Source organism: Vespa crabro, chromosome 19 (genome assembly GCF_910589235.1).
Source record: "Vespa crabro chromosome 19, iyVesCrab1.2, whole genome shotgun sequence".
Classification (NCBI taxonomy): Eukaryota; Metazoa; Arthropoda; class Insecta; order Hymenoptera; family Vespidae; genus Vespa; species Vespa crabro.
The window spans coordinates 178,314-205,000 of NC_060973.1; the positions used below are offsets into that span (position 1 = coordinate 178,314).

General features: G+C 36.5%; 1 protein-coding gene across 9 annotated transcripts in view; it reads left to right on the forward strand.

Moving 5' to 3' along the window:
* The window catches only part of LOC124430587 (circadian locomoter output cycles protein kaput-like), a 33,070-nt gene extending 8,011 nt beyond the window's left edge, over positions 1-25,059 (forward strand). The window contains exons 2-14 of one of the 9 annotated variants that reach the window (XM_046977398.1): positions 237-327; positions 17,389-17,555; positions 17,646-17,719; positions 18,049-18,171; positions 19,870-20,209; positions 20,650-20,910; positions 20,996-21,146; positions 21,230-21,344; positions 21,527-22,769; positions 23,098-23,148; positions 23,247-23,290; positions 23,375-23,521; positions 23,615-25,059. In XM_046977398.1, coding sequence (XP_046833354.1) covers positions 251-327; positions 17,389-17,555; positions 17,646-17,719; positions 18,049-18,171; positions 19,870-20,209; positions 20,650-20,910; positions 20,996-21,146; positions 21,230-21,344; positions 21,527-22,769; positions 23,098-23,148; positions 23,247-23,290; positions 23,375-23,521; positions 23,615-23,707 — 2,886 coding nt within the window. In that variant the 5' untranslated portion in view covers positions 237-250 and the 3' untranslated portion in view covers positions 23,708-25,059. Of the gene's footprint in view, positions 1-236; positions 328-1,134; positions 2,534-17,050; positions 17,149-17,388; positions 17,556-17,645; positions 17,720-18,048; positions 18,172-18,572; positions 18,775-19,869; positions 20,210-20,649; positions 20,911-20,995; positions 21,147-21,229; positions 21,345-21,526; positions 22,808-23,097; positions 23,149-23,246; positions 23,291-23,374; positions 23,522-23,591 lie in introns of those variants that run through there. The other 8 variants (XM_046977396.1, XM_046977393.1, XM_046977394.1 and 5 more) reach the window with 8 other exon arrangements.
* The last annotated feature ends 1,628 nt before the right edge of the window (positions 25,060-26,687 follow it).

Here is a 26,687-nt window from a genome sequence, read left to right on the forward strand (position 1 = left end):
ATTATTTTTCAATCTTCTTAAGTATCTAGGTTGAAAGAAACGAGCTCTTGATTCACTCTTCTACCAAAACTCGAACGTAAAAGAAGCACGTGGCACAGAAATTTCTTCCTTCTTCCCTGCTGTTTATTTAAATAGTGAATATTCTTTTTCTTCTTCTTTTACGTCCGAGGGATCTCGGTATCTCGAAAATAGTAGTTGTAAGATAAAGAATTGAACCAATTTTGTTGATTTTACAGGAACGTTTTGAAAGATGAAGGATGACGTGGACGAGGACGATGCTGGCACATCCTCCACGGGGACAGTGCCTGAAAGTTCGATTACCTACGGGTAAGTTAGATTGTTCTTTTTCCATCTTTTCTTTCTTCTTTCTTTTTTGTCTCCTTGTTTATCATTAATGGGTCAAGTAAAAGGAAGATACTGTTGCGAAAGTTTACGTGGTTCGACAAATACTTGCATTGATTGCAATGCACGCGCTTGTTGTAATCTCATTAAGGTATAATACCGCCATGGAGATAATTCATAAAATTTGAGTTGTCTTTGTTCCTCTCTCTCTTTTTTTTTTGTTTTTTTTTTTTTGTTTTTTTTCACCAACGTTAGCCATTCGTCTCATAAACGAGCGGACCATTGATAAAATAAAATCATATTTGGGTATTCCAAAGGAAAACAAAATAAGGCACTATCGGTAATCTGTGTCTTAATGAAGAAATGTCAAGTCGCGAGAAGATAGATAATATTTTTATACAAGACTTTGCACGTCAAACTTTGATCTTACAAGTATATGAGAAGAAATTATTTTTGTTTAGTTGAGGAAAAAGATCGCAAATGACAAGAAATTTGTATGCGCTTATATATCGTCCGTCCGTTAGACAATCATCATGCGCGGACAACGGAGGCAAGCTCCTTCCGATGTGAGGAAAGCTTAAAATTTCATCGTTATCGCTTGCTATGCGCTACCGGTACGGCTAGGCACTATCGGTTCTGCCCCCGTAAGTCCCTCACCCCCACTCCTCCCTCCCCCCCCCCCCCCGGCCCTCGAAGGAGGCGAGAGTAGCGAGCTCGTCTTCCGAGCTAAGTGTCAGTGGAGGGGAACGAGTACCGAGCCGTCGGCTAACCAAGAGTGGGGGTAGCTGCGTAGCGGCAGTCAGCTTCGAGCTGCAGCGCGGTGTGGGTGTGTTCTTTCCTCATTCTATCTCTGTAGCGATTCACGAAGCCGGTTAGCTTTTAGACGAGACAGTGTGTGCGTTGACCTTTGACATTTTTCCTCTTTTCTATCTTCATTGACAAAGAACTCGACCTACGGCTCCTCGTGAGAAAGATTCATTTTATATCCTTTTTATATCTAATCATATCGAGGAGCTCCTCGCCTTCCCATTTTTCATCTGATCGTTCGAGAACACTGTGTCAAGGTCGCTGATAGAACGGACTTTGGCCTCTTTGTGAACTCGGAGCATGGAAAACGAATTTTTAAAACGTTTCTGCTCCTCGTTGTCTTTGTCGTCTTCGTTATTCTCGCGGTCGTCAACGTCGTTGGTATAAACAGAAGTTGATGCGTACTCCTCTATGTGCGTGACTATCTACGGAGTATGCTTCTTTTAGAAAAATAATACGCAATTACTACGCATCTTGTGCCATTGTCCTCACCTCTCCTTTTCCTCTTTTGGGATCTGGTACACGGTTTCAAGGTCGACAATCTTACGGAGTGAACGATCGCAGTTCTTCCGCGGGAATAGCGCGATCTGTGACTCCAGATAGAGATCGGATTGAATCAGCTGGACCAAATAAGAGGAAAATAAAGAAAAATACAGAGAGAGAGAGAGAGAGAGAGAGAGAGAAAGGAAGGAAAAGAAGTTGCATAGACTTTGTTCCGATTTACGAAGATGTGACAATGACCATCGTCATTTTCGTCGCTGCAACGACACCATTGCATTGTTTATTGAAGCTTCTTGATGATGACGCAGTTATCAACATAAGGACAACTTGGGAACTTTGGATTTAGTCAACGAAGAATTTTGATTACGACGGAAACGAAACAAAAGGAAAGGAAAACGACAACTTTATTCCGCAATGGAATATTTTCCTTTCTTTATTAATCCTTTCATTTTCCGTTCAATGTCACATGAAAATCATTGAAGAGAGATCGATCGTACAAGTGCTCGCAGTCAAGAACGAACATGACAAAGAATGAGAATAGGTTTTTTTTCTGTAGTTGTTTGCAACGACGACGACTTTCTAACGACGTGTAGTAAGCTCCAAAAAGAGAAAAAAGAAAGAAAAAAATGTGGTCCCAACAACAACAACAACAGCAACAGCAACAGCAGCAGCAGCAGCAGCAACAACAAAAACAACAGCTTCAGCAACAGCAGCAGCAACCACGGACTTACTTGAGAGGATTTGCCTTTCAACATCCACAGCAACAGAACGTTCATCTCGGTATCGTCGGCGTCGACGATACGCCGCAGCATCAGCATCAACACCATCATCAGCTTCAACATCATCTGAGGGGATCGAGTGGCATGGATCTACCGTTGTCAAGGTCAGACAACGTTGTTTTTCACGTCGGTTTTTTCCGGTCATAACATATTTACGATGTATTTTATACATACATAACGTATTACTTTTTTACCTTTTTTTTTTTGTTCGGTCGACCGCTCGTTGTTCTTCCTAAAGGTTTATCTCATATGTAAACTATAATGCATTATTTTTCGATTCGTCGCGTTCCTTTAAAACGATAGGTTAACAGTTATCGTTTCTATTTTGAAGAAATGATAATATAGAATGGAAAATATGTAATAGATGCGTTGTTTGTTTCTTTTTTTACTTTGTTATCAAAATTTGATGCCTTTTTGTTTTTGTATGTTTTTGTAAAAAAGCTTTAGGAACTTAGAATAACACTTACTATTTACTGCAAGTGAGGACGGTTTGTTCATCGATCCAAGCTGAAAAATAAGCTACGTCGAAAAATGTAAAAATTATATTCTCTCTCTCTCTTTTTCATTTAGCCTTGTATTTCGTGCACGCTCGGATTGACCGTGAGGCTGTGTTTTCGGTTTAGCAAGCACTTTTTGTAATTCGTATACTCTTTTTCCGTATGGATGTTCCATCAAGATGACAAAATATCTGTTTGATCGTGTATATATAATGAGAAGATGGGGGAGGAGGAGAAAAAGAAGAAGCATTTAATTTCTTATAATTCGAGGAAAAAGATAATTATATTTAGAATATAACTATTTAGACGAATGAAATATTCTCTAACGTCAAGTGCACATAATTATTATATACTACATGTAAAGATTTCGGTAAGAAGGAACTTGTGCGAATTTGTCAAATTTCGTCATCGACAATCGTCGACTTTCTCGGGATAAGTCGAGAATATATTTGCATGGCTAATTGGATTTTAATCAAGCCAATCGTGATCGCTGAAATTTATAAGGAGCGAAGTAATCGTTTCTGTCGAAAAAGGTTTTAATGAGAAATATTTTCTCAAGAGAACTTTTATATACATACGTACATATGCATGTCGAAAATTCGTGAGAAAGTGAGTTTACCTTTACTTTAGACGAAAGATTATGATATATCCACGTATTACGAACCTAACGCAACGAATCTTCTAATCTTAAACAGCTAGTAAAGAAAATTCTTCATCGTGTCTATTAGAAATAATTAAACGTAATGGAGAAAGTAAAGATTGCGAACGAAAAGATAAAAGAAAAACTTATTTTATTATTATTATTATTATTATTATTATTATTATTTTCTTCTTTTTATGTTCGTTTTTTTTCCGACGATCATCCTTGATGACGAAAATGTCACACCCGGTCCACGAATACTTGACGACCTTGTTCACTTTCTTACGATTCGTATTCTCAGGACCATCAAGTTTGCCTTATAACGTAGTCTCTCAAGAGATATGATTTACTTATACTAGACAATTTGCCAACTGGTTTCTTTTTCACCTGCCTTATAAATGAAAAACATTATATTATTCGTATAAATCGTTATTCCGATGATAAATATTAAAAGAAGAGAAAAGAAAAGGAAAAGAAAGAAAAAAAAAAAAAAAACCAAAAAAGAAAGAAAGAAAGAAGAAAATGAATAACGAAGGTCACGTGTTAGAGAATATTTTTATACATGAATATTTCTCACGGGAGAAGAAAACATCTTATAGACAAAGCTCCGTGTCATTTGAATCGTTCAACCTTTTTCAACCTTGTGGAAATTTATTCGCGCTGGTCCAGTCTTTAACGAAACAAAACACATAAGAGTACATAGGTCGCATCTTTAGAGGGGACGAAGAAGCACCTTTTATGCGTGCCCACGAAAAAGAGGGGATTCAGTTAAGGCCATTCGTAAGATCGTCCCGACGACGCTAAAAGCAACCGAACTCTTTGTTTTTTCCTTTGGGAGATTCATCGAGGAAAGCTCGAAGCTTCGTCTCGTTCGTCATCAAAGTTCATCATCGTTATTCCTACCACGAATTTCGTAAGCTCGAGTCAAATTCATCCGTTTTATTTTTATTTTTAGCTTACGAGAGAAGGGAAGGGGATGGTGGTGGAATGGAGTCGCAGAAAAGATGACTCCGAATTGACTTGCTTACCCTCCTCCCCACCCCCTCTATATTCCACTTATTTCAAGACAAATTGTATTACGAGTGAATTGAATCGTACGGAGCTTCAGTTGGAAACTCTTTCAATTCTGCAAATTGGTTGCCCGTGGTATTGTTCATAATGTTATTTATATTTGCATATTTGCTTAGTTTAGTAGTTATCCAGTTGTATTAGATTAGTAGTTATCATTGATTAAGCAAACATCAAATGGCGTATTACGAATTCAAATTTCATATTGCATTTCGAATGTGTGTTCTGTCTATTTTGTCGAGTTAAGTTTCAATATTCTTATGTAAACAACACATTATTATGTTATTAAATGACGAGTGGAACAGAGTTGATCGATAGTCATTAAAAAAGAAAAAAAAAAAAGCAAAAAAAAAGCAAAAAAAAAAAAAGCAAAAAACAAAAAAACAAAAGAATCAGATTCATTTGTTAATTGCAATAATATCTTTGATCGGACATATTGATAAGTGGTTTGCGTAGTAGCGCACAAACTTATAAGCAAACTCATAGATATCTACGTTCCAATCTAATCAGCCTGTATATGTAGGTACATGCTGATTCCACATCAGCGACGCGAAAAAAATGAAAGAAAAAGCAGAAAAAAAGGAGCACGCGAAGAAACTTCTTCCTCGTGCGATTCGTCTTCAAGGATAACAGAACGAAGAAGAATTAATTATCTCGAACTCGTCTCTTTCTCCCGTTTGACGACCATCCACTCGCGACTCTTTTTTCTTTTCCTTTTTCTTTTCATTTTATTTTTATTTCTATTTTTTCCATATTTTTTTTTTCCCCCCTTTTTTCTCGACAACAAAATTAAAACTTCTTTTGCATTTCATTTGACCTCGGGCCGTGCAAGAATGCATCGTACGAAACCGATAAATAGTGATGGCATTCAAAAAGTATTTTCTTCGACTCGGGGAAAAAAAATTGTCTGCAAGGTCGTCTTGGTTACATTTGGGAAGATGAACAAAATTTGCATTGTATCATATTATTTCTTTTCTTTTTTGATTCGATTGAAATTCGATGAAAATTTATTTCGATAATAGGACCACTACTCAGCTTGCATTCGCGCTTAACAAGAGAATTATCGTTTCTCGTACTTTTGATTAGACTTGGAGTAGAGAGTAGATAAAAAAGTGCATATGCGGTTGCGTGCTCGAGATACAAAACGTGTACATGTAAAGGTGACACATTTGAAATGACGTATCTCGTAACTCAAGCTATAAAAGAGGTGGTAAGGTTAGTTAATCATTACCAAGAAGTTTCATCTCTCTCTCTCTCTCTCTCTCTCTCTCTCTCTCTCTGCCTTTTTTGTTTTTCAATATGAATTTTCACGAAAAATGATTAAATATGTATTTCATATACATAGATACGTGGTGGTGCAACAGGTACGATGTCCTACCGCAATTTCTCGCCCTACCACAACACTCGTTTCGCTCGCGATATCTCTCTTTCGAAACTTTATGTCCAAACACCCATAGAAAACATCTGTCAATGTTGGTACTAATCTCGCATATCTGTCGTTCTATTTTGTAAATTACGTTAGCGATACGTGAACAAAGAAATTGATGTTTCGTTGCAAGGCATACGTATTTGGTACGTTTTATAATACATATCAAAGAGTTTTAACATGAAATAATGAATTCATATTGCCATTTTCTATACCCATAAAATACATATACATGCGCAAAATAAGGTTTAGATAATTTTTCATCGAGTTTCAAAACTTTAGTTTAAACTTTGCATTTTCTCATATCGCACGACGATAACACATGAGTACCTTATCTGTTCGACGATACACTTGGTAAATCTTTTTCAAAATAAACTAAAATAGATATATAAGATGTTTTGCATTAGATGCGCCATTGCTTTCGTTTTAGTCGCTGGAAATTAACGATAAGTGGTGGGCGGACGATTTCGTGGAAACCGCATACTGCGTGACAACGAGAGCAAGTCGTTAAACGTCCCTCCTAATGTCGCTTACCGAAAGGTAGAGTGAGAGTTACGGTATAACTACCCTCTTTCGAAGGGAAAAAAAAAAAAAAATGGAAAAAAGAAAAAACTCGTCTGGGTGCATGTTGCGTGCGACGCATTATGCACATTAAATCGACTGGACAGGAGAAAAGGCGAGGAGAAAGGGCGCTCTGCCTATTAAACGGGAGAATAGGAAAAAAAAGAAAAAATGTCTCTTTTTCTTTTCCCCCCTAAAAATGGTAAAATATTATTATCAAACATTATTAATTATTAATTACGCGTTGAATCGATCTAATTTAATGCGGGGAAAAAATAGTATATACGTGAGACACACCTTCTGTATCAAAGATAATTTCTCGTTCATGGGTATTTCGTTCTTGCATAATATAAGTCTCCTACGATATACTTTACGGATGATATCACCCGTTATTTGATAACGATGGTACGTGAGTTATGCCATATACTTACTACTACATTTCCTTGTTATTCCAAAGAAAAAAGTTTTTCTTTCGTTAGCTGAATCATGAAAGGAGGAGTAATAGAGGATCGTTTGTCGAGTATATGTGTCCAAGGTCTTTTATAACTTTCTATTGAAAATTTGCACGAAAATTTGCTTCAATAATATTAATAATTATTTATATACTACTGTCTACAGCAATTGCAAAAGTTATTTCAGAATGTGCAATAACGAGCCGATGTAATTTGCACTAAATATTAATCGTATTATCGCAATATCGTTAATTAATATCATTCGATAATTTACTTGCGTACGATTACCATATATCGATAAATGCGACAAACGAGCGATCGGTACCTTTGTACAACGATTTTTCCAGTAAGTGCACACGTTCGCTTTCTCTCTCTCTCTCTCTCTCTCTCTCTCTCTCTCTCTCCCTCTCCCTCTCCCTCTCCTAATTAGCTTCACCGAACCGAAGAAGGCCATTAGCTGTCAATTTGTACGGGCCGTCGAGCGTAGATTATGAATTTTAACGATTTTACGTTCGAATTGAACCCTTTGCGGCCCTCAAAAAAAAAAAAGAAAGTATTAAACTATATTTCTCCTTTCTTTCTTTCTTTTTTGTTTCTTTTTTCTTTTCTTTTTTTAATTTTCTTCAGCTTGAACGTCACGTGCCACGTTTAAAGATAATGATTTTTTTTCTTACACGTGCATGGAGCAGCAGCAGCAGCAGCAGGCTCGACCGATTATTAATTGCACTCAAAGTGGATTTACTCTGTGCTTAGGCTCTTGTAGAAAGCTTTACGAATCGATTGGACGAATGAGCGTGCGTATGCATACACATATACATGCATATGTGGACATAGACATGTACGCACGTTTATACGTTAACGTTCGTTAAACGTACAAGATAATCGTAATTAAAGCATCGAGAGATAAAAGTCTAATACGAAGGAAACATGCAATTTTCGACAGGGGTCGACGACCGAACCTGCCGCCGAGCCTTCACTTTTATTTATGATTGAAACTTTCGACGATCATTCGATGCACTCGATTACTTTTGTTAGCTTAACTAATTAAATAACAAGGGATAGGATTTATTTTATGTTTTTCTCTCTTTGTTCTTTTCTTTTTTTCTTTCATATTGCGATAGATCGCGAAAATTAACAAATCTTTCAACTTGATAAACCAACAGACGGATAGACAAGTACATTTGCTTTTGTAAATAATTTATTAAGATTTATTAAAAAAGAATCGGAGATTTCGAAGTGGAGAATTTCCGTTCTTTGAAAGACAAAATGATTTTTCTTAGAGAGGCAACGTCGATCGATCGGCTCGTCGAAACGACTCTTACGGGCAATCGCGTATAAACGAGTGCAATTGATTAAATAACGTATCGAACGGCAAACTCGTTAATAGTTTCTTGGCCTCAGGCAAACAGCTGTCCATACTATGGCGCACTTGTGACCTTCGCACATAAAATTGTAAACCAAGGTACCTGTCTACGTCGCGAAGGTAAAAAAAAGAAGAAAATTACTTTCTCGGAAGAAGAGAGAAAAATATGTAAAGTTCTCTTTTATTTTCAAAATACTCTACAATTACTCAATGTGTAATGAAAAATCTGTCAATGAGTATAGGGATTCAATTGCAATATCTGTATCGATTGCAATAGAAAAAATATATTCATAAATAAAGTATGTATACGTGGACGTTTGATGGATCGAGATCATAATGATGGATCACGGACTATAATGAAAGATCGTTTCGGAGAACTTTCGAGGAGAAGATTCAAAACGCATTAATAATCAATTTAATATTTGATTTCGATGAAAAAAAGAAAAAAAAAAAAAAAAAAAAAAAGAAAAGTTTGCCAGATGTCATCGTGGGATATCTCATAGTTCGTAATACGTAAAATGGTCGTTGTTTGCAATTTGCGATGACCATCGTGCGTTTCACTTATCCAATGGGAATTCGGCAAAGAAAAACAGCAGGAAGGTGATTCGATCGGAAGTGCGTATCCGTCCTACGGTTTGATTCGTGCTGTAACACCAGCTACTTTTCACTCTGTAATGCGATTCACGTAACGTGCACGTCACGTGAGACGTAGTCGATGTTACAAGGAATAATAAGGGAATGGGGAAAAGAGCGGGGAATATTAAAATCTCCTTTCTTCCGTCTATAGATGTCTATAGATTATTTCTTATCAGTCGAATTTTAGTCGAAGAATTTTGTGGGCCGCGCTTACTGCTCGCCTCGACTCGACTCTTATGGTTATGCGTTTTAATAACAAAACATTTCATGACGTAATTCATTTTCTTTGTACGCCACGTGACATAATAGACTTCGGAATGCGTCAATTTGCAACTTGGGGCTGAGCTCTTTTAAGTTCGGCTAATAAAAATTCATTAAGATCGAAATCTTGCATCGTCGGGGATCGATCAGTACTCTCTTGTCTCCGTGTTGTTTATTACGTGCGCATACGTTTTTTTCTTCTTCTCTTCTTCTTCTTCTTTTTTCTTTTAACGCAATGTCACACGCGGCACGGACGAATTAAAATGACGAACATGTTTCGTGGGTTACTGACCGACCGACGAGACGACGCTGCAACTTTAGATTAAAATATAGTGGCAAATAGGGAGATCCAATTTATGTAATAAAAATAATTAACGATGTTGTACGAATTTTTTTTTCTTTTCTTTTCTTTTCTTTTCTTTTCTTTTTTTTTTTTAGTATAGGAAAGATCGAACGACGAAGGTGTAAAATTAAATATGAAATAAGCGAGATTTCTATTACTTTCTGCATAATTGTCCAAATCGTGAAAAATGTTTAATAGCTTTATTTTTGCGTAGAGCCGATTGTTCATTTTCAAATCATTCAAACAATTTTCGAAGAAAAAAAATTGCTACCATTGTCGTCGTCATAATAATCGTTCCAAATTTAGTATTCATTGGCTCTCATTTGTGATCTAAAAAAGGACGACGACAACGAAGAACGAAATCGAGAACAGAAAATGACCGGTGCATAAAATTGTTGAGAAGAACGTTTGTAGAATGTTGTTGTCCTTTGCATCGTGGAAAAAAGAAAATAATCCTTGTTTATTTCGTGCGAAATTAGAATTTCTTTCAAGAGTTAAGATTTCAGAGATAATAATATTATATCGAAGCGAGCAAAGATGAAAAAAGGCATTTGCTAGTGGGCGACGATGGTTTTATTTTATAAGAATCTCGTCGTTTTTATGTAACGCGCAAGTTTTTCTTTAATACCAAAGTCCTTTTTGCTTTTTCATCGCCAAAACATTTTCTTTAGCGCAGCTTTCTCCCACTCGTCATTCTTTATTTTCATGGCGTTGCGTGATCATTATCAACGGATAACGAATGACGAGAATCTTCCATCGGCAGAGTAAAAAACACTTAAATGCGTATTGTGAGAAATATGGCGGCTGTAACTACTCAATGCTGAATCGCGTCTGGTCTGGCTTGCGATCCTTATCTACTTGCCACCTCTGCTGCTTCGTGTGCGGCTAGTCGGAAATAGTAAGAGAACTCGTCGTCGTCTTCTTCGATACAGAAGAGAAGACGCTTTAAAGAATGGATCGAATGAAATATCGAAGAAATATAAAAACGCCATTTGCCGAACGACGCCGAACGACGCCGAACGACGCCGAGCGACGCAGAATTCTCTCTCACACGCACACGTATACTGTCTTTCTCTCTCTCCCCCCTCCCCTTCCTCTCTTGTAGTCTCGTTGAAGGTATGGCGTACGAAGGTCACCTTCCTCTACCACCCTCACGCAGTCTGCCGAAGGGTGGTCATGGTCGAACATCGAGAGGGCTGTTGCGAGGGTGCGAGACGCGTTAAAGGGAGAAAGGGCGTCTGGCCGTCGAGAGATGCGCATAGGCGTGGTCGTAGCGTATCGTCTGCCTCCATCCACCCACCCATCTTCCTAAACCCTCTTCTCTTTTCATATTCCATCCATCTATGGAATTGTAGAAATAAACGTTGAAATCGATTTTATCGGGATATGCGCGGATTTACGATTGAGCATCCTCGTCGGACAATTTTCTTAGTCGCCCATTTGAATTTTATCTGCAAACCTTTACACGTTCATGGACCCATATAAAATGGAGCAGCTCGACAAAATCGTTATTTTCTGTATCTTCTTTTTTTAAATTTGAACGAACGAACGAATCGAACGAAAGAGCAAGAGAAGGAGTAGGTGTGATCCGTAAAATCGAGAAAGCGAGAAACTGAGAGGAGAGGAGAGAGAGAGAGAGAGAGAGAGAGAGAGAACACATAGTCTGGTCGATCGGAGTAAAAAGAGGTGGTACACGCCGACTGCTTTAGTGGGGGAGATACGTTGATTTACGAGAGACAGGGAGAAACGAACGAGGGGAAGGAGAGAGAGAGAGAGAGAGAGAGAGAGAAAAAGAGGAGAGATTCGGGGCTGTTGACCGGGCTCTGGCGAATTCGAAAGGCTCACGCAGGCTCGCAGTGAGGCAGGACGCGGATTGAAACGCGACGAAGACGACTACTACTACGACACAAGTACCACTACTATTACTATTGTGACGACGACTAAACTACTACTACTACTACTGGTACTATTGCTACTGCTACACTACCTACCACCACGAGCAACGCCACCGCCGCCCTGCTTGCCTGGCGTGTCTCACCCTCCCCACCCTTTCTCACAGACAGCCTGCTTTTCCCCACGTCGACGCCCAAATTTCGCAGTGGTTTTCAAACTTGATGGTTCTCAACATTTTTCTCAAGCCTTGAACTTGCCAGATATAATATCACTCCCTTTTTTAGCAGTCTACTTGTTTTATCAATAGTTTCGCGATCATTACGTTTAGAAATGACTAATAATAAAAATGTAACTTATCGATGCTATTTTGTCTTTTTATTTTCAACGATTTGGAAAAGACGAAAAAACACATCGTAAAGCTTCGTCGCAGATTATTTGTTTATTCTTCTTTCGTTATATTGCAAACGATTTGTTTATCAAAATCTTTCCGATATTTTTCATAAATAAAAAACAAAGAAAATTGTACGACGGTTCGTACAAACGTGTATGACTCTACTCGGGCTAATTCGTAACCATGACCTTGAACGCGTAGTCAGGACGAAAAAGAATGGGTACGTACGTACATACATGCATACCTACCTACCTACCTACCTACCTACCTACCTACCTACCTATCTACCTACACACTTGTACGGCCCGTTACACCTAAAGCTAGACTGATATATCGATCTGGTACTTATGTACGTACATACGCTATCCAGACGACTCTTATTTCTCTTTTTTGCTCATCGTTTTTGTGTTTTCCGCTCGCAAACCCAGCGATATGCTACTGAAATATAACTCTCCTTCGAAAGCTTCAGAGGGATGTACAAGTGTAAAAGGTGAGGATCGAGAGAAAGGGGGGAAGGAGGATAAGGGTCGTTTGCTTTTGCGTCTCGAGACGTTTTTATTTGCGTTTGATTCATTTTTAGAATGAAAAGCAATGAATTATTATTATTAAGATAGGTTTGTGATCTTGCGAGAAATAAAGTTTTTTCGTCTCTTGTTCAATGGCTCTGCTCGAAACATCATCACTATAAATGGCAGTGTATCACTTGTAAAAAAACGATGACGCAGTCACCTCCGTTCAGACTAATTTCCAGATAGCTATATTTTATCGAGATATATTTCCGGCAGGATAAAATTTTTAATCCAATTACAAATTAAAAATTATGAATCGAACTGAAATTCAAATCAGATTTAACGAAACCTGATACCGGGCAAATGAATGAAGAAATGAGAAATATATATATATATATATATATATATATATATATATAAGTATAAAAAAGTGTACTTAAAGTTTATATATTGAAAAAGGAACCGGAAGAGGAAGACAAAGAGATTTACCGCGACCTACCCGACGCATTCGACGCAGCAAGCGTCTTTCTCTTTCTCTTTGATTCATTCTCTCTCCCTCCCCCCTCCCTTCCTCTCTTTCTATGCGCCGAAGGATGCATGCGTCATCCGACGTATCGAAAAACACAGAGTCGGCATATAGCAAGAATCCTTTATCGAAATAGAAAAGTCGTATGTCTTTTCAATTATTTAAGCTATATGTACTATAAAAAATATCTACGAACAAAGAAAAAATGAAGATAAATCATTTGGCTTTTGTTCGTTAGAAGATAGCAATTGCAATATCGATATTAACACGTTGCCGCAAATGACGACTATAGGCGTCTTGCACATAACGACTCACGCTCAATTTCATATGACGGTCATGAACAATTGAGGAAAAAAAAAAAAAGAACGTTTCTGAGCACGAAATTAAAAGTGTGCGGCAACGTGTTAAATAATGGATTATCGATCGAAATTGATATCTTATTCTTTTCCTGTTCTCGAGATGGATAAAAGCGATCGTTGATCGAATGTTCGAAAGCTTTGTTACAAAAAATTACATCTTGAAAAGGATTTGTGTTTTTTTTACATAGTCGAGAATGGTATAAAAAAAAAAAAAAAAAAAAAAAAAAAGGAGGGCCCTTTATAGGAGACACCAGAAGAGAGAAACCGTAAGGAATGTTTCTAATAGAAATTTCATGACTAGCTATCAACCGTTTCTCTTTCTCTCTCTCTCTCTCTCTCTCTCTCGCTCGCTCTCTGTCCTTGTTTGCCTACTTCTTTTCCGGTTTAATCGTCTTTCTTACTTGAAGCCTGGACAGCAGATATGTGAGAGTAAAAAAGATGGCGGATGATGTAAGCTGAAACTGGGAGCGAACAAGCGCTTAGATACTTAGATACATCTTAAGCCTCAAGTCTCCTCTCGAGTTATAATAATGAAACTTTTCTTAATTTAGATATAATAGATTTAATGTTATTTCCTCTTCCTTTTCGCAAACACTTATTTAGATTTGATTTCTAACGTTTAAAGGACGTAAGAAGAAAAATCAAGTTTCTTATTGAAATTATTTATGTGCGCGTTCGTTGTATTACGATCGGCAAGCTAATCGGTTCATAAAGAAGCAACTCATAGGTTGTCATTAATGTCGTCATACAAAATAAATAAACTGCGATTATAAACTTTATATATAAACTTTAAGCATACTTTTTTATTTATTTTACACACACACACACACACACACACACACACACACATATATATATATATATATATATATATATATATATATAAGCGATACTTATATCGCTTTGTAGCCGTTGCTGCTATTATTAGTTATGTACGTTGCATATGTAATGACGTTCTTTAGATATATACATTGTTAAACGATGTTCGTTAAATAGATAAACGACTCTGAACGAATAATGCCCAATACGATTTCCCGAATATTGTTAAAGTTTCGTAGCTTATCGATAAGTATGATTAAAAAATGATCGGTATCTTTTATATGCTCGTAATCTCATCCGATTGATTTCAGTTCACAATCGTCTATCAAGAAAACACGCAAATATTGTCATAAAAAAATAATATCTTATCGTTCTTTCCTCGAACACAACTACGCATACACGTATACTTGGGTATGTACGCACGTATGTACGTATAGAATGCGCGCTTTGGCCAAAAATAAATTTTTATTTGATGCAAAATTAGAATTTGATTCGATGATTGCGAGACAACTTGGAAAATAATGAAATTCAATTTGATTAGTTAAGTAATTCAAAATAATGCAGAAAAGTGAATAAGCGTAAGAGGGAAAGAGATAATGAGGGAGAGAGAAGGAGAAAGAGAAAGAGAGTACAAGTTATTTAACGATATTTATGCGTCTTGCAGGAGAGCTATGCGAAACAATCGGATCGTTGAAATCGTATCCCTTGAAAAGTGTTTTTAATTATATCGATAATTGAACGCGCACAATTGTCTAGTAAACTCGATCCACTTGACGATTTGCCTGACCACCCCCACTGTCATAAAGATGGACCTAGGAATTGGAAGAAACGCTCGAGGCTGATTATACGTTTTGCAAGCTCACGCTATAAATAATATCGATATCATAATACTTGATCGATGGTATATAATTAATCTAACGCTCTTAACGGATGCCATTAGATCTAAGCGGTCGATACAAACGTATTCTATATACGTTTCTCTCTTTCTCTTTTTGCTTTGCTTTTTTGTTTCTGTTTTCTTTTTTTTTTTTTTTTTTGTTTTTTTTATCATTTTTTTCAGATTTTAAATAGGTCGACGAAGGAAATAAAAAGGAGTGTTTCTACGCTTCGCTACACATTTTCTTTTTCTCTTTCTTTTTTCTTTTCTTTTTCTTTTTGTTTCAATTAATACAAAGACAAGAATCGCGGTTGACGTTATCGCGCGAGATATTAAAAATATTCCTTTTTGTTCGTTTACAGATCGTTGCATTCTCGATCACGCTCGAACACATATTAACGGATGAAGATATTGTTTAGCAACAACGATTGATCGATACGCTTTGATATTGAACGATGCCTTGCTTACCGATTTTGTGTAACGTCGAATACCAATTAATTATCGGCCGTTTATCCTATTTTGTTGAATTTTTCGAGGCCATAGTCGTAACCGCTCCCCCGTGGACTTGAGCTCCAAACTCTATCAAAACATTCAAACGAGGAATCCTCTTAGCCCTCGTTATCGTTAGCGATAAAGCGTCCAAGGCCGCTTGCTGGATAATTGGACAGAATAGTTTCATCATTGTGTAACCTGCTCGGATAACCTCGAGACACCAATTTTTCTTTCTTTCTTTCTTTCCTTCTGTCTTTTCTTTTTTTCTTTATTTCTTTCTCCCACTTAATCCACGTTTTCGGGAGTCCATTGTTGACGATATGGCAATGAACCAGATACACCGTTCATAGGGGTATAAGATAATTATTAAGATAGTCGGGAACAGTCGATCTTTCAGTCTTGACAAATAAATGAAGATATACCTTATATATACGTACGCGCCCATGTGCATGCATGTACGCACGCGCGCACACTCATATACACATACTCATATATACACATACATATACATATACATATGCATATATATAGAGCTTATTTATTTGTCGCGATATAAAATATCATATTTTGAGAAAGAGGGATTTTTCTTCATTTCTCTGTTTCCTCGGTCCGAGGAGAAACGGGAGTGTTGCAGCGCGAAATAACGTGTTTGCAGCTGTTAAAATATTTTGCTCGCACAAAGTTGCTCGAAAATCAAGCGATTTATGCCGTACGAAATTTAGATACGTCGTGAATGTCGCATCGTCATTTCCATTAATCTTATATATAGTACATTATACACATAGACATTTTCCATCTACGCATACGTGTATGCACATTCTTACATGTAAATATTCTAGTTATTCTATTTGGTACTTTAGTCTTGTTTACGAATATCCATCGTCTAAAAGACGGCAATCGTATTTCGAGGCAATCAACCAGATGCCCGGAGATATCGAACGGAAGGCCAAAGTGTCAGTTGTTTATTGCAAGCCGACTTAGCATGTATTTACGAACTCTAAGATCTGTTTCCCTTGAAATTTTATTCAAATGTAAAATTATATTGCGATGGCATTAACGCATATTTTACATGAAAATGCTGATAAACAATGTTAAGAAATATATTTATACAGATGTATATACTGCGAATAAATATGCATACGTTTAGTATAAACATACATTTGTGGGATTATTTTTTATGCGTTATACGTATCTATACGTTGTACGTATCCAATATATCTTTGTCATCTCCCAGGCGAGATGAGTTATTTCGAAGAAAATTTTGTGTGTGTGTGTGTGTGTGTGTGTGTGTGTGTGTATATATATATATATATATATATATATATATTTATATTATTTCAAAAAGGAGTAAACTCGTATTATACGTCCGTCCGCAGACGGCTGCTCGTTACGGAGCGTGGGGAGAGAGAGAAGTTTACTCGTCTGCTTTGTCTAGTTATCAGACATCGTCGTACCCATACTTATGTAAGAATATAAGCACATACGATAGTGTCTATTTCTAGATACCACCGGGCACCGTCAGTAGGGATCATTTTCATCGCGACTACTCGATAGGACGCGTCGTCGTCGTCGTTGTTATTGTCGCGTCGTGAGGGGAACCCGATGAGTATGCTTGACTCACCGTACCGATGAGAAAGAAATATCCTTGATTCGCGTCTGTGTGAAAATTCGACTGTGTCGAGATCAATCGGGAGATAATATTTTATTAACGTGTTGTTGGATTAATCATGTGGAATCATATAAAATATCACGTTTTGAACGCAACCATACAAAACACAAAAAAAGACAAATCCTTAAGGTTAATATATATGCATGTTGGTTATATATCGTTAAATATTTGTTGCAGTAATCCGCGTGCTTCACGAAATATGGCGGAGAAACAACGCCGAGATAATCTTAACACCAATATCTCGACGATGGCGGCTCTCGTTCCTACCGTCGCCGGAAGTTCTAGAAGGATGGACAAGATATCTATCCTGAGATTAACTGCTGCCTATTTAAGAACGCAATACAGTGAGTTTCTTTCCTATCACATATTGTCAATATTATTACGAAGATTTTTGTTTAAAACAAAACGTGTTAGATAAAACGTTTATGTCGTAGCTCTTGGTCGTGGATCGGCCGATTTCCTGCCAAAGAAATTCAACGATTTGGACGTGGAACAATACTTTGTAGATGTGAGTACAATATGAGAGTACACGATATAAAGTGATACAAAGTTGGCTTCTTCCATTTGATCAAAATTTTGGAACAGTTGATATCTTGGAAAAAACATTACCTTGAAACGAATCTTTCGCACAATCATAACATTTGGCCCCTTGTCCCGTTTAATCTATAAAAGATACAAGCTGTTATCCTTTCGAAGAAGTCAACTGGTAATTCATTATAACTGGCCTTGCTCTTCTACATATTTTTGCTGTCTTTTTCTTTCTTTTCTTTTTTTTTTTTTTTTTTTTTTTCTCCTTCCATTTATTTCAAATCAAAACGACATAATAGATAATCAAAGAAATCATTTTTATTGCTTCGACAGAACTTAATCGGCCATGTTGGTTTCTTCATTGTCGTAACTACGGCAGGAAAGATCGTTTACGTTAGCCGGCAGGTGGAACGTCAACTTGGTCACGCTCAGGTATATAGATAATTGATCCATGTTTACGTAAACCTGATATCGTAGAAGATCCAATGATCGATAATAATCGAAATCGATTCGTTGATTTGATTTCGGTACATGATGTATTTCGTAGGTGCACGGTCCAAGTCAAATACGAGGAAGGCTGCTTTATACCGAAGGGTTAAAAAAGATCGATGAAATGAGAACGGGTGCAGCGTGTAAACGTTTCCATGTCGACTATGGTCTAGACTTGCGTCTATCTCGATTATGTTTTTTATTTTCTTTTTTCTTTCTTTTTTCTTTCTTTTTTCTTTCTTTTTCCCCCGTAATAGATACGATTCTGCAAAAAAGATCTTTGCAAGCGTTTTATCGAAGAAAAGAAAAAAGAGAAACAAAAAGGAAAAAAAAAGAAATAAAAGAAACAAAAATAAAAATAAAAAAGAAAAGACGAAAAAAAAAAAATGAAAAAAGAAATGAAAATAAAATAAAAGCGAACATCAGAAAAAAGTTGTTACGTCGGTTTCGTAGATATTTTTTATTCTTCGTGCTTCTATCCGATACGTACGTAATATGCGTACAAATGGGACGACATTTATCACGATAGTAGATGACGTCAATCAGGTAAATGGAAAATTTGTATCTTTTTCCTCGGTCGTAATAAAACGAAGATAATTTTCAAAGGTCACATTTTCGAGGTAATCACGAAATTACACGAAACATAAAGATATTTTGTCCATTCTTTTGCAAAATGTTTCGCTAAAACGTGTCAAGAGTTTTAAAATATCTCGAATAATAATCTATTGATTGGATAGTCCGATTTTGAAATCAGAGATATTTCGATAATATTGAAAATAATGCATAAACGAAAGAGAAAACGAATAAGATTTATTTATGATCGTGTATTTTATTGTATAATGCGTCGATTTTAATGTTCAACTACATCGAGGATAACGATAATTTGCTACCCTCGGGAATCTAATGAAACGACTTCTCGTTGTAAGAGGACATTGAAATAGATATCTCGAACGTAGAAATAGGAAACACGAGAGAGAAAGAGAGAGAGAGAGAGAGAGAGAGAGAGAGAGAGAGAGAGAGAGAGAGAGAGAGAGAGAGAGAGGGAGGGAGGGAGGAGGAGCAGGAGCAGGGAAGGGGGAGAGATATTTGTCCTATACGTTCATTTTTTTCCTGTATTTTTTTTTATTTGTTCTTTCTCTTTTTCGTCCCTTATCTTTCCTATTTTGTTTCTCTTGTTTCTCTCTTTTTCTTTCTTCTTCTTTCTTTTTCTTTCTTTTTCTTTTTTTTTCTTTTTCTTTTTCTTTCCTTCGTTTTTTTTTTTTAAGACAGAATTCGCAATCAGGGAGTCATTGTTCTCGGCAAAAGAAAATTTTTCCCGCTGGGAAAATGAGGAGGGACAGCCGACGCCATCGACGACGACGACGACGACGACGACGACGACGACGACGACGACGACGACGACGACGACGACGACGACGACGACGACGATGACGATGACGATGACGATGACGATGACGATGACAAGATTTCCTGTGTATAATAGATCGAAAAAGAAAGAGAAGGAGAGAAGAAGCGTGGTTCTTTTATTCTCTATCTCTCTCTCTCCCCCTCTCTTTCGTAAGAAAAGTTTCTTTTACGATGATACCTGATAGAATTTTATTTCTCATTGGACTTATCAGATTCAATGATTTTTCGTTGCAGAAAGAATTAACGGGACAATCTTTGTATCACTTCGTTTATCCTGAGGATCACAAGGAGTTAACGAAAAATTTAACGCCCGATGAAATGCAACCGATGGTCGGTAGTTCGACCACGGACGTCGATAACAGTTCCAATTCCTCCGAGGAGTCAACCTCGACGACGTCGCAAAGGAACACCGAGAGGAGGTCTTTTCGCGAGCAGAGACGGAGTTTCAAATTGCGAATGTCACAACGGACAGTTTCGAGACGAGAACATACGCAGTATGAGTGTCTACATGTGTCGGGGGTTCTTAGGCTCGCGGATGCTTGTAAAAATTTTGACAATCGTGCACGACATCGAGGTACGATCTGAAATTGCAATAATCCCTTTGAAAAGTAGTTAAACTTCTTGGACCGATTGTAGACTTTCTTTCTCTTGTTTTTTGTCCCTTGCTACTTCTTTTCCTTTTTTTCTTTTTTCTTTTTTTCTTTTTACGGATCAATGGTCTTCTGTTTTTATCGTCGATATGCTGCACGTAACAAGGCGCAACGAGCCGAGGCTTTCCGAATGTGTATCGCAAATATTTACTCTAGCCGAGTATTTAAATTTAGATTCACGGCATCGTTGGCTCGCGAAAGCGTAGGCATCGTCGCGAAAATTTTTAACGTCGATTTTTTTTGATTTCATTTACGCATATTCTATTAGAATATAAAGATTATAAATAAAATATGTTTTCTAAAAACGTTGGTACTGATATAATTTTTTTTTTTTTTTTTTTTCGTTCTTTTTTCTTTTTCTTAGAGACTACATCGACAAGCAACGACATCATATTCGTCGGTATGGCATGGCTACCCAAGAAACGTCCTATCACCGAAATCTCCATAATAGATGCTAATAAACAAGAGTACGTGACGCGACACTTGGTGGACGGTCGTATTATTTACTGCGATCATAGGATATCTATTGTGGCAGGTTACCTATCCGAGGAGGTTTCTGGTTTAAGCGCTTTCAGTTTTATGCACAAGGACGACGTTAGATGGACCATCATTGGACTTCGCCAAAGTACGATAAAAATATTCTTTGAGTTTGTATGTCATAATCGGTATTGGTTCGATAAATAAGAAATTAATGAAACTTTTAATAATAGTGTACGATCGTGCAGAACCTTGTGGTTCATCCTGCTATAGGCTTCTTTCGAAGACTGGTGAGTTCATTTACCTAAGGACCCATGGATATTTGGAATACGACAAAAATACTCAAACCGTTGAATCGTTTATCTGCATCAATACCCTAGTCTCGTGAGTAATTTTATCCTTTTAAGAAGCCGACATAACATCGTACGACTTTTTCTCTATCCTTTCTTTTTCTTTCTTTTTTTCAGAGAAGAAGAAGGTATTGAATTTGTAAGAGAGATGAAGGAAAGATTTTCAGCTACGGTGTCTGGTGCTACGAAGGCGGTTATGATTCAAAATAACGACGACCTTTCGTTCGATCTGGTACGCGAAACTGTTTAAATTTATGAAACAGAAAACATAATAATAATAATAATAATAACAACAATAATAATAATATATATTAAATATAAAAGAAACAATTTCATTCGTTCCCTTATATACGTAAACCGATCGAACTCGATGATATGATTTTGACGATATCTCTCTATTTTTGTGTTGGACAGGGATCGGAATCACAAAAATCGAATTCCAAAGCTAGCCTGGAAGATCCTTCGCAGTTAGAGGACGCGATCACCCACCTCATCAGCGATTTACCTTCACCAGCTGTTTCAGAAGATCGTTCTTCTCCATCACCAATGCCCAACGCTCAATTCGCCAAAGCGGCCGTTTTTTCTCAAAGATTACCTCCGGCAGCTGCGCAAGCAAGCAAATTCGGTATTAAGAAGATCGATCACAATTTCACGATACAAAGTAATAAAGGTAATCTTACGTTAAAACAAGAACCACGAATTGAAGTAAAACAAGAACTTCAGGCGATCGATAACAAAATGGTCGCTGATTCTATCGTTAAGAAAGAAATCATATCGGATGGACAACAACGAAACGTTGGAAGAAGGAGAAATCAGGATCGTAATAATATTGGCTCATTGAGTTCAGGAAAACCTTTGAGTATGAAGGAAATGATGGGACAAGTGGAAGTTATGCGACAGGAAAATCGTAATAACGAAAGCACCAGGACTAAGGTCGTCTTACCCGAACGTAATAATGCATCCGAAACGAAAGTTCTAAAGAATAACACCAACGAGACTGGGCTCGAAAATGTAGGAAATGGCAAAAGCGAGTCCGAGGATGAAGAGTCTAGGAAAAGATATTCTTCGAAGAGGATATACGTTGAAGAAAACTTTGGAGGAACAGGCCGTAGTAATAAAAAGCGAAGAAATGAAAAACGATATGAAATTACTGAGATTCAACTCGAACAACAACAACAGGAACAGGAACAGCAAGAACAACAACAGCAGCAGCAGCAGCAGCAGCAGCAGCAGCAGCAGCAGCAGCAACAACAACAACAACAACAACAACAACAACAACAACAACAACAACAACAACAACAACAACAACAACAACAACAACAACAACAACAACAACAACAACACCGTCATCACCAACAACGACAACAGCAACATCAACCAAGTGCTCCTTATGTTAATTGTAGGACGTTTATCAAGGAAGAACAGTTATCACCGCTCGCTGATTTTGATCATTATGGTCAAGTTCACACTCAACCGATTCGGATTATATCCACGGACTCTCCGAATTCTAGTCTTCAAGACGTTAACATCGAGTATCAAGAATTAGATTCGTCTACACCGTTGGTGATCTCGAATATGATCGATGACGAACAATTTGGCGATTTTCAGGAACTCAAGGAAGAACCATTATTAAGCTCGAGCCTGGACGCAAATCCAGGTACCGCAGTTGTAACTGTGCCCTCGTCCACCAACAAAGTAAAGTGCCCCTTTTCTGTATGATTCGTATGAACGAGAAAAGAACTATTGTAATTTTCCTTAATCATTTTTAATATTTTTTTTATTCCTATTTCTTCCCCCCCCCCTCTCTCGCTCGCCCCCCCCCCATATGTTTCCATATATTTTCAATTTATTCTCTCTCCGTTTGAATTTGATCTGTGAGCAATACAGTGTCCTCTTAACTGCAAAATTGTCGAATTTTTACGATCGTACGTCCCGTGAGTTTAACGATAGATCATAAAAGAGTTTTTTGTGTTTACTTTTTACAGATTTCATGCTGAAGATATTCGATGATCTACGGCCTGCAATGGGTTTCGAAAGTATGTCATATGCAATGCTTGTTTCTTCTTTCCCGAATTCATGATTCCCAAATAGATATGTTAACGAGACCTTTTTTTTTCTCTCAACTCTGTTGTAGAAAGCTTCGATGATATGAACGTGCAACAGCTGACAGTCAATAACGTGAGTAAAGATTTGTTTCTTCGTATATATATATAGAGTTTGTAATATCAGTAGTAGAACGTTCGTTGAATCGTTTATTTGCAGCAGCAAGCGGTTAACGATGAGATAAGAAGGACACATCTGCAACTTGCGAGTAGTATGGTTATACGAGAGTCCCAATTCGATGTATTGGCACGCGATTTGGATAATCCAGCTTTGCAAGCTCAAAGAAAAAATTTAACCCAATTACAGGTAACCTTAAACGATCTGGTTTCTAACGAATCATCTGTATATGTATATATGTTGAATTATTTCCACGTAGGTAATGTCTTACATCGATTGCAGGCTGAACATAAAATGCAAAAACAAATCCTAAAGTCTTTACAACAAGATCATCGCAACATACAAGTAAATGCGAAACATAACATTGGCGTTTAAAATGTGCAACGCATGCATTATATATGCCTACATAACTTTGTACGTTAAAGGCGACATTTTCGTCCCATAAATTCACCCGAGGGAAAATAACTTTGTCCACCACCACCAAATTATCGAATTAACGATAAGCTTTCATGAACGTTATTATGTCGCTCTAAAGAGGAGGAAGAAATATTAAAAAAAAAAAAGAAAAAAAAAAAAAAAAAGAAAAAAAAGGAAAACCAAGAAAGAAAGAAAAGAAAAAGCAACGATGATCGACGTATGTGCAATATGCATTGAATTGCACCACCATGAATATTATACTTTTTAAATTTTGAAGAGACAACGTGTAAACCGACAAAGGGGAGTGCTGACCTTTGAGGAAGCATCAGGGTTACGTCTAACCGATCTTCGCGAGATGATCAAGTACTATACGTAGAAAAAGGAAGAATAAGAAGAAAAAGTTCACGTCAAAAGCTAATTTAATGTACTACGTTGGTGCTAGAGATTCGAATTGAAGACCTTTTTTCAATCGATTCCGTGAGTGCTTACGACTGTGAAAAATAATTATTAGTTATAATAAAAATAAACAATCGTTCGTTCGACACGAGGACAAAAAATAAGTGAAACGAACGATCGAGTGTTATAGAATGTTAATTATTTTCAAATTTTACGATAAAAACATTGTAGATAGTATGGTAGCTGTTTCGAAACAACATTAGATCGAACGAGGTAGAGAAAGGGAGAGAAGAAGATAAAAAGAGACGGTTAATCTTTATTTTCTGTCTCGAACAGAAGTAATAACTCCCCCCCACAAATCAAACGGTAAGATATGCATAAAGACGAAATTATCAATATGTCTCGTTCAAAACCAATTTAAAAAAAAAAAAACAAAAAAAACAAAAAAAAAAAAACAAAAAAGGAAAAAAAAACAAAAGAAAGAACAAAAAAAGAACAAAAAAAGAACAAAAAAAAAACAAAAAAAAACTTTTTATCTGTATTTCATGTCAGACTGTGTGTTAAGTGTTCAATCTCTTTAAAAAGGTGTACTATTTTAGATTTTATTAGTATTTTAATATTATCATTATGATCAATATTGTACTATATTAGTACTGCTTTTTATGTGATCATACATTGTGTGTGTGTGTGTGTGTGTGTGTATGCATGTATGTATGTATGTATGTATGTTTGTATGTATGTATGTATGTATGTATGTATGTATATGTACATAAAATAGAAAAAGAAAAATGAAAGCGAGGAGAACAGATCGCTGTTCGATTTATACATGATTATTGTACATAAAATTCAATTTTTGCGCTACAATCCACAAGAATTTTATAAACAATTATTTATAAAAAGTTTTACCAGCTAGACTTAATAGTTATCTCAACCGTTTGAGCGGCAGAAGATTGGGCCGTTATAATTTTAACTGAAATTTCCCCTTCCAATCCTCACTTTTCTCTTTTTTTTTCTCCCCGTTCAAATCAAGCAAAAGCTCGTCTAGTGAATTAATTTTGCTAATAATTATTGTTTCATAGAAACATGTATTGTAACGAGCACGATCATATTTTTCAAAGATATTTATTTTCAATGACTCTTGCCATTAAATGGTTTAAACTAAAGGGAAATAAAAAAAGAAAAAAAAGTTTTAACAAGATCTTTCAAGTCCAAGTTATCTTCGAATCAAACGGGAGATCGTTTACCTCGTTCTTTTTTCTTTTTAAATAAACATAATACAAGTTACAAGTTTCAGAGTAAAATAGAAATATCTGTAAATTACTTCTCCGAGTGATTTACCGATGATGGATTATTGCGAATTACGTCGGTGACTGGTATCCTTCTTTTTTCTTTTTTCCTATTTTTCTTCTTTTTCTTTTGCCTTTAAACTAGTAGCTAGTATCCATAAGAAAACTTAGTACACCTTTTTACAAATTATTACCATATTCCGATTGTCCGTTGTTCGAGTTTAATTTTCTTTTCGTCTTTTTTTTTATCTTAAAACAATTAAAAGCGAAATACAGTAAAGAGCAGAAAAACAAAATGAATGGAGAGCGTAATGTGCAATGTTATAATAATTAGAGCGGAACGAAAGATTTTATTTTCTTCTTTTGGAAAAATTGGTTACTCTACCCTCCCTCCCCATCACTATGGCTTCAAACGAGAAAAAAGATAGAAAAAAAAGAAAGAAAATACTTTTCCGAACGCCCTCTTTCCTAGCCAGCCAACCGAAATGAATGAAAGAAAGAAAGAAAGAAAGAAAAAAATTATTCTCTCTGATCTTATAGTACAAAACGTCCGAACGTCCAAACTATCTGTGTTCGATATAACTCCGCAGCTCTCTGTAACGTCATATTCCCATATACCTTGCCCCTCTCATCTTCTTCGAGCCCACTCTACTTTTCACTCTACGTTTACGTATTGTTGTAAATGTAATGGTCATATGACAATTAGACAAATTTTTAATGTATTTTTGTGACTTTGAAGAAAGCTATAAATAGGCTTGATTTGCTGTCGCCTTTACTGTTGAATTATTACTATTATTTTTCTTCGTTGAAAAGAAGAAGAAGAAGAAGGAAGGAAAGAAAAATAAGTATTAAACGCTCAGAAGCGATCCAGCTATGTAGATCAAACTGCGAATGGGATTTTAGAGGAAAGAAAAAAAGAAAAAACAATCGCGACAAATAAATAAATTTTTTGAAAGAAACTTAAGGAAAAGAAAAAGAATATTAACTTGTAAAGAAGGTACGCGCGAAACGGTAAGACAATAATTTATGTAATTTTCTTTTTATTGTTTTTTATTTATTTATTTTTTCTTTTTTTTTTTTTTTCTTCTTTCATCTGTTCCTTTCTCTTTTATTTGTGCGAAAAGTCGGCCTATTCTTTTAACGTTTCTGTTTTCTCACACTTTTGTATTATGAATACTTTGTTAAGAAACAATCGAATCATTCAGATTTTATATGGTCGTCATTTATAAATGTTTTAAAATTTGTCGTTGCAAATG